The sequence below is a fragment of the Lampris incognitus genome, chromosome 18 (assembly GCF_029633865.1).
Source record: "Lampris incognitus isolate fLamInc1 chromosome 18, fLamInc1.hap2, whole genome shotgun sequence".
In the NCBI taxonomy this organism is placed as follows: domain Eukaryota; kingdom Metazoa; phylum Chordata; class Actinopteri; order Lampriformes; family Lampridae; genus Lampris; species Lampris incognitus.
In genome coordinates this window covers 7,640,517-7,654,886 of record NC_079228.1, presented here as the reverse complement: position 1 = coordinate 7,654,886, position 14,370 = coordinate 7,640,517, and the positions used below count along the sequence as shown (strand labels likewise).

General features: G+C 47.2%; 1 protein-coding gene across 2 annotated transcripts in view; it reads left to right on the top strand.

Moving 5' to 3' along the window:
• The window catches only part of septin7a (septin 7a), a 47,380-nt gene that overhangs the window by 23,601 nt on the left and 9,409 nt on the right, over positions 1 to 14,370 (top strand). For both annotated transcript variants that reach the window (XM_056298612.1, XM_056298611.1), the window contains exons 3-8: positions 7,918 to 8,018; positions 8,108 to 8,242; positions 9,904 to 10,021; positions 10,825 to 10,917; positions 11,401 to 11,497; positions 14,144 to 14,195. In XM_056298612.1, coding sequence (XP_056154587.1) covers positions 7,918 to 8,018; positions 8,108 to 8,242; positions 9,904 to 10,021; positions 10,825 to 10,917; positions 11,401 to 11,497; positions 14,144 to 14,195 — 596 coding nt within the window. The remainder of the gene's footprint in view (positions 1 to 7,917; positions 8,019 to 8,107; positions 8,243 to 9,903; positions 10,022 to 10,824; positions 10,918 to 11,400; positions 11,498 to 14,143; positions 14,196 to 14,370) is intronic.

Sequence of the window (14,370 nt, the reverse complement as noted above, 5' to 3'; positions counted from 1 at the left end):
TCATTTTGACCGCCCATGGTCATTTTAGGTAGGAGTGACATCCCGGTCGTTTGGTTTTCTATAATGTGAGGTTGTAAAGGAGTGCTGGTCTGAAAGTGCTCAGTGTTCAGTAGGGCTGTCCCAAATACCTTTATTATTCAAGCTTCGGATATTCTGCTCATTTTCCCAGTGAATATCCAAGTACTCATCCTAAATTGACTACACAGTAAAAACAAATCCAAGGCCTGAGACAGGGGACAGATAATGAATGCAACCCCAGCAGCTGCATTCATCAATTAGTCAGTCTCCAGAACACGTGCTGAAATTTCACTCCCCGCCAGGACTCCCTTCACTCCCTTCGGATGTGCATTAACAATCTCCACCACTGTGTGGGCTGAGAGTCACGTTGTCTGAGTTTAAGTGCTCTGCTGTCTTTTTCCATTGAAATGAAGGGTGTTTTAAGAAGGACTCTGCTCATTTGGACGTCATCTCAGGCTACACTACAGGTTCATCTCAAAAAATTAGAATATTGTGGAAAAGTTTATTATTTTCCATAATTTAATTCAAAAAGTGAAACTTTCATATATTCTAGATTTATTGCACATAAAGTGAAATATGTCAAGCCTTTTTTTTTTAATCTTGATGATTACAGCTTACAGCTCATGAAAATCAAAAATCCAGTATCTCAAAATGTTAGAATATAACATAAGACCAATTAAAAAAAAAGGATGTATAATACAGAAACGTCGACCTTCTGAAAAGTATGTTCATTTATGCACTCAATACTTGGTCGGGGCTCCTTTTGCACGAATTACTGCATCAGTGTGGTGTGGCATGGAGGCAATCAGCCTGTGGCACTGTTGAGGTGTTATGGAAGCCCAGGTTGCTTTGATAGCGGCCTTCAGCTCGTCTTCATTGTTGGGTCTAGTGTCTCTCATCTTCCTCTTGACAATACCCCATAAGCCACAGAAGGTCATTGCTGAAAGCGCTGGCTGTTCGCAGAGTGCTGTATCAAAGCATATCCATGGAAAGTTGACTGGAAGGGAAAAGTGTGGTAGGAAAAGGTGCACAAGCAACAGGGATGACTGCAGCCTTGAGAGGATTGTCAAGCAAGGCCGATTCAAGAACTTGGGGGAGCTTCACAAGGAGTGGACTGAGGCTGGAGTCAGTGTATCAAGAGCCATCGCGCACAGACGTGTCGCATTCCTAGTGTCAAGCCACTCCTGAACCAGAGACAATGTCAGACGCATCTTACCTGGGCTAAGGAGAAAAAGAACTGGACCATTGGTCAGTGGTACAAAGTCCTCTTTTCAGATGAAAGTAAATGTTGCATTTCATTTGGAAATCAAGGTCCCAGAGTCTGGAGGAAGAGTGGAGAGGCACAGAATCCAAGTTGCTTGAAGTCCAGTGTGAAGTTTCCACAGTCAGTGATGATTTGGGGTGCCATGTCATCTGCTGGTGTTGGTCCACTGTGTTTCATCAAGCTCAGAGTCAATGCAGCCGTCTACCAGGAGATTTTAGAGCACGTCATGCTTCCGTCTGCTGACAAGCTTTATGGAGATGCTGATTTCATTCTCCAGCAGGACTTGGCACCTGCCCACAGTGCCAAAACTACCATGGTATTACTGTGCTTGATTGGCCAGCCAACTCACCTGACCTGAACCCCATGGAGAATCTATGGGGTATTGTCAAGAGGAAGATGAGAGACACCAGACCTAACAATGCAGACGAGCTGAAGGCCGCTATCAAAGCAACCTGGGCTTCCATAACACCTCAGCAGTGCCACAGGCTGATTGCCTCCATGCCACACCGCATTGATGCAGTAATTCATGCAAAAGGAGCCCCGACCAAGTATCGAGTGCATAAATGAACATAGTTTTCAGGAGGTCGGCATTTCTGTATTATAAATTCTTTTTTTTTCGATTGGTCTTATGTAATGTTCTAATATATTGAGATACTGGATTTTTGATTTTCATGAGCTGTAAGCCGTAATCATTAAGATTAAAACAAAAAAGGCCTGACATATTTCACTTTGTGGAATGAATCTAGAATGAATGAAAGTTTCACTTTTTGATTGAATTATGGAAAATAGTGAACTTTTCCACAATATTTTAATTTTTTTGAGATGCACCTGTACAGTATATGTAGGCTCATTGGGACGTAATCTCAGGTTACACTACAGGATATGTAGGCTCATTTGGACGTAATCTCAGGTTACACTACAGGATATGTAGGCTCATGTGGACGTCATCTCAGGCTACACTACAGGATATGTAGGCTTGTGGACGTCATCTCAGGCTACACTACAGGATATGTAGGCTCATTTGGACGTCATCTCAGGCTACACTACAGGATATGTAGGCTCAGTTGGACGTCATCTCAGGCTACACTACAGGATATGTAGGCTCAGTTGGACGTCATCTCAGGCTACACTACAGGATATGTAGGCTCAGTTGGACGTCATCTCAGGCTACACTACAGGATATGTAGGCTCAGTTGGACGTCATCTCAGGCTACACTACAGGATATGTAGGCTCAGTTGGACATAATCTCAGGCTACACTACAGGATATTTAGGCTCAGTTGGACATCATCTCAGGCTACACTACAGGATATGTAGGCTCAGTTGGACGTCATCTCAGGCTCCACTACAGGATATGTAGGCTCAGTTGGACGTCATCTCAAGCTACCCTACAGGATATGTAGGCTCATTTGGACGTCATCTCAGGCTACACTACAGGATATTTAGGTTTGTCCAAATGCTGTTGAGATTCAATTTTTATTCCTGACATACACTCACCGGCCACTTTATTAGGCACACCTGTCCAACTGCTCGTTAACGCAAATTTCTAATCAGCCAATCACATGGCAGCAACTCAATGCATTTAGGCATGTAGACATGGTCAAGACGATCTGCTGCAGTTCAAACCGAGCATCAGAATGGGGAAGAAAGGTGATTTAAGTGACTTTGAACGTGGCATGGTTGTTGGTGCCAGACGGGCTGGTCTGAGTATTTCAGAAACTGCTGATCTACTGGGATTTTCACGCACAACCATCTCTAGGGTTTACAGAGAATGGTCCGAAAAAGAGAAAATATCCAGTGAGCGGAAGTTCTGTGGGCGAAAATGCCTTGTTGATGCCAGAGGTCAGAGGAGAGTGGCCAGACTGGTTCGAGCTGATAGAAAGGCAACAGTAACTCAAATAACCACTCATTACAACCGAGGTATGCGGAAGAGCATCTCTTAACGCACAACACGTCGAACCTTGAGGCAGATGGGCTACAGCAGCAGAAGACCACACCGGGTGCCACTCCTGTCAGCTAAGAACAGGAAACTGAGGCTACAATTCGCACAGGCTCACCAAAATTGGACAATAGAAGATAGGAAAAACGTTGCCTGGTCTGATGAGTCTCGATTTCTGCTGCGACATTCGAATGGTAGGGTCAGAATTTGGCGTCAACAACAAGAAAGCATGGCTCCATCCTGCCTTGTATCAACGGTTCAGGCTGGTGGTGGTGGTGTAATGGTGTGGGGGATATTTTCTTGGCACACTTTGGGCCCCTTAGTACCAATTGAGCATCGTGTCAATGCCACAGCCTACCTGAGTATTGTTGCTGACCATGTCCATCCCTTTATGACCACAGTGTTCCCATCTTCTGATGGCTACTTCCAGCAGGATAACGCGCCATGTCATAAAGCTCGAATCATCTCAGACTGGTTTCTTGAACATGACAATGAGTTCACTGTACTCAAATGGCCTCCACAGTCACCAGATCTCAATCCAATAGAGCACCTTTGGGATGGGGTGGACCGGGAGATTCGCATCATGGATGTGCAGCCGACAAATCTGCAGCAACTGCGTGATGCTATCATGTCAATATGGACCAAACTCTCTGAGGAATGTTTCCAGTACCTTGTTGAATCTATGCCACGAAGGATTAAGGCAGTTCTGAAGGCAAAAGGGGGTCCAACCCGGTACTAGCAAGGTGTACCTAATAAAGTGGCCAGTGAGTGTAGCTGTGCAGGGGAAAAAAACAAACAATAAAAGCATCCAAATACTGAATATTTTCCAGTACCAGCCTGCTGAACGGCTGTGTGGATATTCGGGACTAGCCTTAGTGTAAGGTGTTAGTTGATGAGTAAGTCACATGACCTGCTGACTGAGGGACTGTTTGGGGTTCAGATCCAGAGTTTGAATTCCCTCATACTGTAGTATATCCTTGGGGGACGTCATTTTTTTTCTCCCCAATTTTTCTCCCCAATTGCACTTGGCCAATTACCCCACTCTTCTGAGCCGTCCCGGTCGCTGCTCCACCCCCTCTGCCGGTCCGGGGGGGGGGGGGCTGCAGACTACCACATGCCTCCTCCATACATGTGGAGTCACCAGCCGCTTCTTTTCACCTGATGGTGGGGAGTTTCACCAAGGGGACTTAGCGCGTGGGAGGATCACGCTATTCCCCCAGTTCCCCCTCCCCCCTGAACAGGCACACTGACCGACCAGAGGAAGCGCTAGTGCAGCGACCAGGACACATACCCACGTCCAGCTCCCCTCCCGCAGACAGCCAATTGTGTCTGTAGGGAAGCCCAACCAAGCTGGAGGTAACATGGGGATTCAAACCAGAGATCCCCATGTTGATAGGCAACGGATTAGATCTCTAAACTACCCGGACGCCCCAATATGTTGTTCTTTTTTGGATATTTATAGTAGGGTATCTGCTTGATTCTGCCCTTTATGCATTTGTGAGTGTTTTTCTTTGGAAGCCACTGTCAAGTCAGGCTGCCCACAGAAAAGTCCTGCTTTCTCTGCAGCACTTAAAAGTGATGGATTGACTCACAGCTCTCCTCCGTGGAATTCTACCTCCAATACATCACTTGAAACTATTTCACTTTGATCCGGCTTTCTCTGCCTCGTTTGGTTTTCCTGCAGCCGGTACTGTAAGTATTTGTCAGAACACACCAGTTCTCTGCAGCATATTGTTGGTGTTTTCGAACAGCCTCCAAAGCTCCTGACCTCTCCTATCTTTAGATAAAAGAGTAGAATGTGTCCCCTCTCCGGCTCAGGCTAGAGAGCATGGGGAAGGGTATTCATGGAAAGGGGGAATGACCGCTGCTGTGGTGTGTCAAAAATAATGCGAAGCACCTCTGACGTAGCCATCCATCACCTGTAGTCTTCATCATGGATGACTGCCACATGGAGGAATTAGGAAATAATTATTATTCATTTCATATTATGTACTGCGTACACAAAAGAAATGAAATTCTTATTGCCCCTGCCCACAGCAATGCAACACAAAAACGCATATACAAAAACCTCCAAAAACAACACTGCCTAAAACATACAAAAACAGAGAGAACAAAGCAAAAAACAAAAACACACAGCCAACAACACAGCCCTCCCAGTGCAACACAGTCCATAAACTCCACCGTCCAGAGAATGAACGCCAGCCAGGATGACTGTCGGAACTGCCAGTCTTCATGGGCTAGCAGTTAGCCTAGCCTGCCCCGCCGCCGTGTCCCGTCAGACCGCCCTCGGTGTTTCCCCCTCAGGTGCAGCTCCAGGCAGCACTGTGGTCCTTGGGCCTATCAGATGCAGCAGACCAGGCTCCCCCAGCCGATCCAATGCCAGCTCTCCAGCCTGACACCCTCGACATACCTACCCCGCACTCCACACAATGACACAAACGCAGACAAAAACACTTCACAGTTTACGCTAGGCGGGGCCACTGCCAGACCACCTTGGTGTTTCTTCTCGGGCAGAGCCGTGTTCAGCAGATAGCTTAGCCTACCCTGCAGCAGACCAAGCTCTCTCGGCCAATCCAGCGCCAGCTCTCCCAGCCAAATGAAATCAACGATCAAAATAAAAACTTCACACGGTGACACAAACTTAGACGTAGACATAGACGTGGACAAAGACACTGCATAATTGGCACTGGGTGAAGCCACCGCAAACGCGAGTCCACGCCGCCATCTTCCCACACCGGAAGCACTTCCAGAATGGAGTGGGATGGTTCTACTGTGTGTGGGGGTGTTTATTACAGGTGAGAAACTCTTCCACCTGCCTGCTTCACAGAGCCTTTGGCAGCATTGGTCACACATTTTAAACTGCCTTGGTAGTGTTTTTCGCCCTCTCTGGATTCCACTTGTTAGCCAGCTGTGCGCCAGCCACCCAAACAGGGCGTCTGGACGGAAATGACTCATTTAGCAACCCAAAACCCCTATTCTGTCCGCCTCGAAAGAAACAACGGCATCTCCCATCATTGTTCCACTTTTCTGTGTTGCACCTTTACATTCAGATTAGTGCTGCAGTACGGCAGTGGGTAGCTGTGTGTGTCTGGAAGCCTGGGTTTCTGTGTGACACTCTTTGATATATGAGGCTCCCACACAACAGGGCAGTGTGGAGAAGCGTAAAGTGGAGCCCAGCATACCACGGGCATTCTGCGGTGCTGCCTAAGTGTAAGGTAACAGCTCAGTTTAGCTGAGGTTACACTCAAATGTGGCCCAACATGCAGCTTTTTATTTTTTTTAGCGTTATACACACGTACAGAACAGTCGGTCGGAGAGCTCTCGTTTCTCAGGCCGTCTGCTTAAGAAAAAATATGTTTAGACTTGGACATCCACCAGAGGCAGTTGTTTATTACTACAGTACATGGTATGATGAATTGTGTTTAAGATGGTGCTAACGCCAAACCTCTAAAAAAAGTTGAGCTGAATTGGGCTTAACCAACAAAGCCCCAGAAAGTCGCAGCGTTTCTCATCATTCACATACATATGAAATGGCTTCAGTGCCGTCTGTGCACGGAGGTTCTGTTCCAGTTCTGCTGATTAAACCAAAAGCAGGGTGGATCTGATGATCATGAGTGCTGCCTATAACCCATGTTTATAAAGCCCCACTCTACCTGTTGCTTCTATGCTTCCATATTTTCCCTCCCTTTTTTTCCCCAATTGTATCCGGCCAATTGCCCCACTCTTCCGAGCCGTCCCAGTTGCTGCTCCACCCCCTCTACCGATCTGGGGAGGGCTGTAGACTGCTGAGGAGTTTACATACGCAGTTAAGTCGAGCTACAGTTATAGCTCAATTAGGCCATGTAATTGGACTGCTTTCGTTGTCCCAGTAGACAAGAACCGGGGGAGAATTGATTTATTGATGGAAGTATGTCCCACCCCAGTACAGTAGGTGGCGATATGCCCCCTTTCAGCTGGTTGCTATTGGATGAAAGACCACTGCGGGAACTATGGATCACGCGCAAAACGCCTAGGCCAGTTCAGGGTCAATTGAAGCGTATACATGCCAGAGTAAATCCATCCCCAACCGCATTATCTAGGTGTGTTAGTCCAACCTTGATGAATTCCATTTGGTACGATTTCAGTCAAACTAACGCACTTACATGTATTTTAAAAGTCCAGCTTGAGTCGGACTAACGCAATAAGTCGACTTTTTCTGACATCATTTAAACTTAGTCACTGAGGAGTTTCACCAAGGGGACGTAGTGCGTGGGAGGGTCACGACCCCCCCCCCCCATTTCCCCTCAACAGGCGGTCCAACCGACCAGAGGAGGCACTAGTGCAGCGACCAGGACACATACCCACATCCGGCTTCCCACCTGCAGACACGGCCAATTGTGTCTGTAGGGGCGCCCGACAAGCCGGAAGTAACATGGGGATTCGAACTGGCGATCCCCACGTTAGAAGGCAATGGAATATACCGCTATGCTACCCGGACACCCTATGCATCCATATTTCAGCACACTTTCTTTCCCCTTTTCTCTTCCTGATGGTCCAAAGTCTACCAAGTGTCACTGGATCCTCAGTGTTTGCAAAATCCCTTTTGCCTGCTGGACTTGCTTGCTAGTTGAAGTGTGTAGCTGTTGTGCTAATCCTGGTATACTGTGTCAATGACATGCTAAACCTTTTCATATTTTCTTGATTCTGTGTTGTTTCAGGTAGAGCAGTCTAAAGTTCTGATCAAGGAAGGTGGAGTCCAACTCCTGCTCACCATCGTAGATACCCCAGGATTCGGTGATGCCGTTGACAACAGTAACTGGTGAGCTAACCTGCGACCTCTGGTAAATATGTCACTCTTCATTTCTGTTTTGTCGTGGATATCGTCTCTGACTACTATCTCATGTCCAGCTGGCAGCCCGTCATCGATCACATTGACAGCAAGTTTGAAGATTACCTCAACGCTGAGTCACGGGTGAACAGACGTCAGATGCCTGACAACAGAGTGCACTGCTGCCTCTACTTTATCGCTCCCTCAGGACATGGGTAGGTATTATGTACATGAGAAAATTAGTCTTCTAAAACTCTAACGCAATTAAAATTGAAAATGACCTGGGATTTATCATCTTTAGTTGATAATAGTTATAAAACTTAAGAGGAGGGTGTGCTCGGAAGTTTAGTATGTTTTCTCACAGCTGTTCTCTCTACCCTTCATTGTCAATTTAACTCGTGCATTGCTATAATTCCTGGGCCATGAATCAAGCGGTACAATCCCACACCTCCAGATCTGCTCATGGCCTCCTCCTCAGTAGTGATCACATGGAAACATGCAGCTGGCGTCCAGTTCTCCTCTGTTCTTTGCCTGGATTCACAGGCAGCGATAACGCAGCTGTAATCTGCACTGGATTTACGAACCAGGCGCCGTATTACAGCAACTTCCTAACTTGTTGATCCTATCTGTTTGGTACCATGGTAATTAGGGTTGGGACCTGATTTAGGAAAAAAAAACATTACAGAAGAACAGTACCTAAGTCGATGTTCCTATCCTTTTTGATTTTTTTCTCATTTTTCTCCCCAATTGTACCCGGACAATTACTCCACTCTTCCGAGACGTCCCGGTCGCTGCTCCACCCCCTCTGTCGATCCGGGGAGGGCTGCAGACTACCACATGCCTCCTCCGATACATGTGGAGTCGCCAGCCACTTCTTTTCACCTGACAGAGAGGAGGAACATATACCCACATCCGGCTTCCCACCCGAAGACACGGCCAATTGTGTCTGTAGGGACACCTGAACAGGCCAGAGGAAACACGGGGATTCGATCCGGCGATCCCTGTGTTGGAAAAAAAATGTTTATCCAATTTCTAGGCTATGGAAACGTAGTTTAGACATCTAGCCATTCTGAATAAATGTTAGCTCCTCTAACCAGCATGAAAAATGAGCTAATTTAGACATAACATGTTGAATTTGACTTGCAGTCAATGAGAAGAGCACTATTTTTGGGCCCATCACTATTGCCACCTAGTGGCTGTTTCATTTGAGTCTTCGATCTCATCGTATGGTCAAATTCGTCATCAACATCTGCCAACATGTTTCTCATTTGCTCCCAAGACTGCATTGCAAACATTAAATGGTCAAGATGGAGCTCTATTTCTTGATGCCTGCGTGCCGAGTGTGTACATGCTTCTATTCCTGTACACTTCAATAAGGGTATGATTCCTGTCCTAGAAATGTGATCTCAACACATAATTTAGATAAGGGAGACAACCAGACCTGCCCTTCATTCTGACATCTGCAATGTGCTCTGGCCCCCTGCCTGAGCAGAGCCAGATGTAGCCGCTCCAGCAGCAACACACACATGCACACACACATGCACAGAAACAAGCTGAGTACCATGAGTGATTCAGGTAAAAGGATTTTCAAGGATATAGAATTTAAACTGCTCAGATTTACAGCACGTCTCTCAGCTGTCCAGATGTGCACTTTCAGTAATATTCCATCTGAAAGATCATTTCCTGTCCAAAATTCTTTCCAGTCAGGAAGTCGGCCAAGCCAAGAGACTTGAATTTTGGCCATTCCTGTTCTGTGCCGGGGGGGGGGGGGGGGTACAGAGCCAACTAGCTTAACCTGGGCCCTCCAGCTGTTACTTAAACTGGGGGGGGGGTGTCTTTGTTGAAACTCAAAACTTTTTTTGTGTGAATTCTTCAGACTCAAACCTCTTGATATTGAGTTCATGAAGCGGTTACATGAAAAAGTGAACATCATTCCCCTCATCGCCAAAGCTGACACAATGACTCCAGAGGAGTGCCAACAGTTCAAGAAACAGGTATGTACATGAATTACCCTACTTAGCCAGTCGTATTTCTGCTGAGTGTTGAAATGTTGTCATCAAGCTGAACTTGTCTTGGATAACTCTAATTTCATATTGAAGAAGCATTGTAGTAATGCAGAGCGACACGGTGACACAGTGGTTAGCGTGGTCGCCTCACAGCAAGAAGGTCCTGGGTTCGAGCCCCGGGGTAGTCCAACATTGGGGGTTGTCCTGGGTTGTCCTCTGTGTGGAGTTTGCATGTTCTCCCTGTGTCTGTATGGGTTTCCTCCGGGGGCTCCGGTTTCCTCCCACAGTCCAAAGACATGTAGGTCAGGTGAATCGACTGTACTAAATTGTCCCTTGGTGTGAATGTGTGTGTGTCTGTCGGCCCTGTGATGGACTGGCGGTCTGTCCAGGGTGTCTCCCCACCTGCTGCCCAATGACTGCTGGGATAGGCTCCAGCATCCCTGAGAGCAGGGTAAGCGGTTTGGATAATGGATGGATGGATGTATTAATGCACATGTATTGAATTTTGTGTCATTGTGTGTTGTTTTGAGCGTGTGAGTACATGTTGAGCGTGTGTTTGTGCATGTGCTGGGAACTGTGTGCTGAATAAGCAGGTAGCTTCCTCTCCCTGTATGTGTATCGACTGACCTTCAGTGTTATTATTGATGTTCAGGGGTCTGATTGTCCCAGATAGAGAGGCAAGGGAGCTGGTCCATGCCGGCGAGACCACGCTACCACTTAGCTGCTTTACATCAAATCTCTTCCACCATGTCTTTTCCCTGATTCCCCTCACATGGCTCACTCTCTTTCAGATCATGAGGGAAATCCAGGAGCACAAAATCAAAATCTACGAGTTCCCAGAGACGGACGATGAAGAGGAGATGAAGCTGGTTAAGAAGATCAAGGTTTGTGCTTCTCGGTTGTTCGCAGTTCTTTGAAAGAAGCTCTAAAAAGGCGTTCGTCAAATTGTCTGCTGTGTTAGGAACGGGATCAACCGACCCGGCCGGCACTCAAGTATTGAGCCCTTTAATGCAACACGATAACACCAGGACAGTTTACCACACACACGCCTCTTTTTTCACTCACGCAGAGCATTTCTCTTACTTGAGGCACTTGTACATATATGCTATGTTCCCTCTTGCATAAGAGTGTCGGTTTGTTTTAATCCTGGCGTCAGGCGCTGCTCTAGCTAGTTAACTTCTGCCCTTTAAAAAAACTTTTTTACTTTCACCACATCACAGCCGACAGCTATCTGCAGGACATGTCTGGTGTTTTTCAGAGCTAGTGTCTGAGGTATTTATTGTGTATGTTTTGAGTTAGCGAGACATCTGTAGCCTTGCACTGCTAGGTCAGCTGTGCAACACTTGTGTCCCCTCCCCCCTCTGCAGGATCGTTTACCCTTGGCCGTTGTTGGCAGCAACACCATTATCGAGGTCGACGGAAAGCGTGTGCGGGGAAGACAGTACCCCTGGGGCGTGGCTGAAGGTGAGGGGTCAGGGGTTATTGGGTCCTGGTCTGTCCTGAAAATTGATCATCTAAATGGGCTCTCTCTCTCTCTCTCTCGCTTGTCTCTCTCTCGCTTTCTCTCTCTCTCTCTCTCTGTCTCTCACTCTTGCCTATAGGGTGTTATATAACGTAGGGGGGCTTTTCCACAGTTTCATGGGTATAGTAAAAACAGTGTTGTGTAGAGCCATAACACAGTCGGTGTTATGTTGTCCTTCCCTTGGCCAGAGTACTGCATCGGAGGGATGGAGAATGACACGCACACTCGGGACACTTTATTTATTTATTTATTTATTTATTTATTCCCCCCTTTTTTTCCCAAATTGTATCCAGACAATTACCCCCCTCTGCCGATCCGGGGAGGGCTGCAGACTACCACATGCCTCCTCCGATACATGTGGAGTCACCAGCTGCTTCTTTTCACCTGACAGTGAGGAGTTTCACCGGGGGGACATAGTACGTGGGAGGATCCGGGACACATACCCACATCCGGCTTCCCACCCTCAGACACGGCCAGTTGTGTCTGTAGGAACGCCCGACCAAGCCAGAAGTAACACGGGAATTTGAACCGGCGATCCCCGTGTTGGTAGGCAACAGAATAGACCGCCATGCCACGCCACCCGGACGCCCCACTTGTTTATTTTGTCACTCAACAATTCACACGAGTTAAGCCAGCAATATAACTTGAACGGGTGGTAAGAGCACTAAATATAAAGGTAGATTGTGTGTCCTCGTAGACAGCTGATTTGAGGGATACCGCTGTCTCGTCTGGTTTCTGTCGACACCGGCGGCGCCCAGAGTTGCATGTGTGTTCCTGTTGGACTAGAAACGTCAGCTACTCAAATTATCTTCTGACGACATCACAATTGAACATCAGGCCGCTAATAAAAGACGAGACCTGTAAACCTTGATACCATTCCAGGAGAATGCCGTGCCAGTGCCTAGAAAGATCGCTGGATCGTACCCAAGACTGATTTCATGGGATTTTGAGCCGAGGCCCTTTTACACCCAGTCAAAACCCAGGGTTTCAGTTTGGTGTGAAAGAGGCATATATCTTCCTGATAGCTGGTTATAATATTAACAAAAGCATCTGTTTGATGAAACTGAGCCACAAGCGGTGCACCAGACGTTTTCCCTCAGCACAGGATGTGAGAGCAGTGGTGAGACAGGAAGTTGTAGTTGTGATGTTGCAAGACAACCTTACAAACTTGAACTCTTCTTCAGTTCAAGTTGGAATGTGCACACAGTTCTGCCGTGTGCACAGAGGAACTTACTATGACAAATGGAGTTGAACCTGCGAGAACAATTCTCCAGTTAGAAATCCAAACTGACATCTTGTCGTTAAAAGGGTCCTCTGTACAGTTTGAGTTTGGCGCTGGTGCTGAAACAGGAAGATGACTTGTCATATCTGTGAAATGTAATTAGAAGTACTACGTTCCCCCACAGTGAGCCTGCTCATTAGGTAGAAATGCCAAGTTTCTATGCAAGTGCTGACCTTTTACTAGTTACTACCGTAGAACTTTTATTATCACTGACACCTTAACAGCTACTTGGTAGCTAGATGAGAGTTTCCTTTGTCATTTCTTGTCGTTTGCAACCAACTTTTTTTGACCCGTGGAGCGTAAAACTGTTTGCCTTTGGTGAACGGATGCATAGTGCACCCCCTAGTGGATAACTTGTGGTATATCTGCTGTGGAATTAGTTGGCTAGTTGTTTTTTTCTGCCCATTGGGGGGAGTTAGTGAAAATACCAAAAATGTTTTCGCCTCTATATCAGCATCAAAATGGAGCATGGGCGGGAGAGAGGGTAAGGCTGCAGCAGTAGCTATGCATGGCACGCCACCACTGCAGTCCAGAGAAACCTCAAGGGACTGTGGCGTGTGTGACTTCACTGGATGCATGAACAGCCAAGAGCAGCTGTAATGTCTGCTGCCCCCTAATGGCAGTCTGTTATCATAGCTGCCTGTGGGAATTTCTGGTGCTTTAGTGACAGATCTGTTCAGTTCTGTGGGTGTGTGTGGGGGGGATTTCCGAGTTGGGGGGGGGGTTCCGAGTTTATTATATTGTATCCTTGACCTTTCAGAATTATGGAAAATCAAATCCTGTGTTCACTTTAGATGCACTTTTTTTTTGGGATTGTTTCCCCCTTTTTTCTCCCAATTGTACTTGGCTAATTACCCCACTCTTCCGAGCCATCCCGGTCGCTCTCCACCCCCTCTGCTGATCCGGGGAGGGCTGCAGACTACCACATGCCTCCTCCCATACATGTGGAGTCACCAGCTGCTTCTTTTCACCTGACAGTGAGGAGTTTCACTAGGGGGACGTAGCACGTAGGAGGATCATGGTATTCCCCCCAGTTCCCCCTCCCCTGCCCAAACAGGCGCCCTGACCGACCAGAGGAGGCGCTAGTTCAGCGACCAGTACACATACCGACATCCAGCTTCCCACCCACACACACGGCCAATTGTGTCTGTAGGGACGCCCGACCAAGCCGGAGGTAACACGTGGATTCGAACCAGCAATCCCCGTGTTGGTAGGCAACAGAATAGACTGCTACACTACCCGGATGCCCAGATGCATTTTTTTAACTTTTTACCCTCTTTGTCTTTCTTATTTTGTCCTCTGACAGTGGAAAATGGAGAGCACTGTGATTTTACTATCCTTCGAAACATGCTCATCAGGTATACGCACAGACATCTGCCCTCTCACACAGTACTGTGTACCAGTGTATACACACATACATCTGCCCTCTCGCAGTACTGAGTACCAGTGTATACACACATACATCTGCCCTCTCTCACAGTACTGAGTACCAGTGTATACGCACATACATCTGTCTTCTCACACAGTACTGAG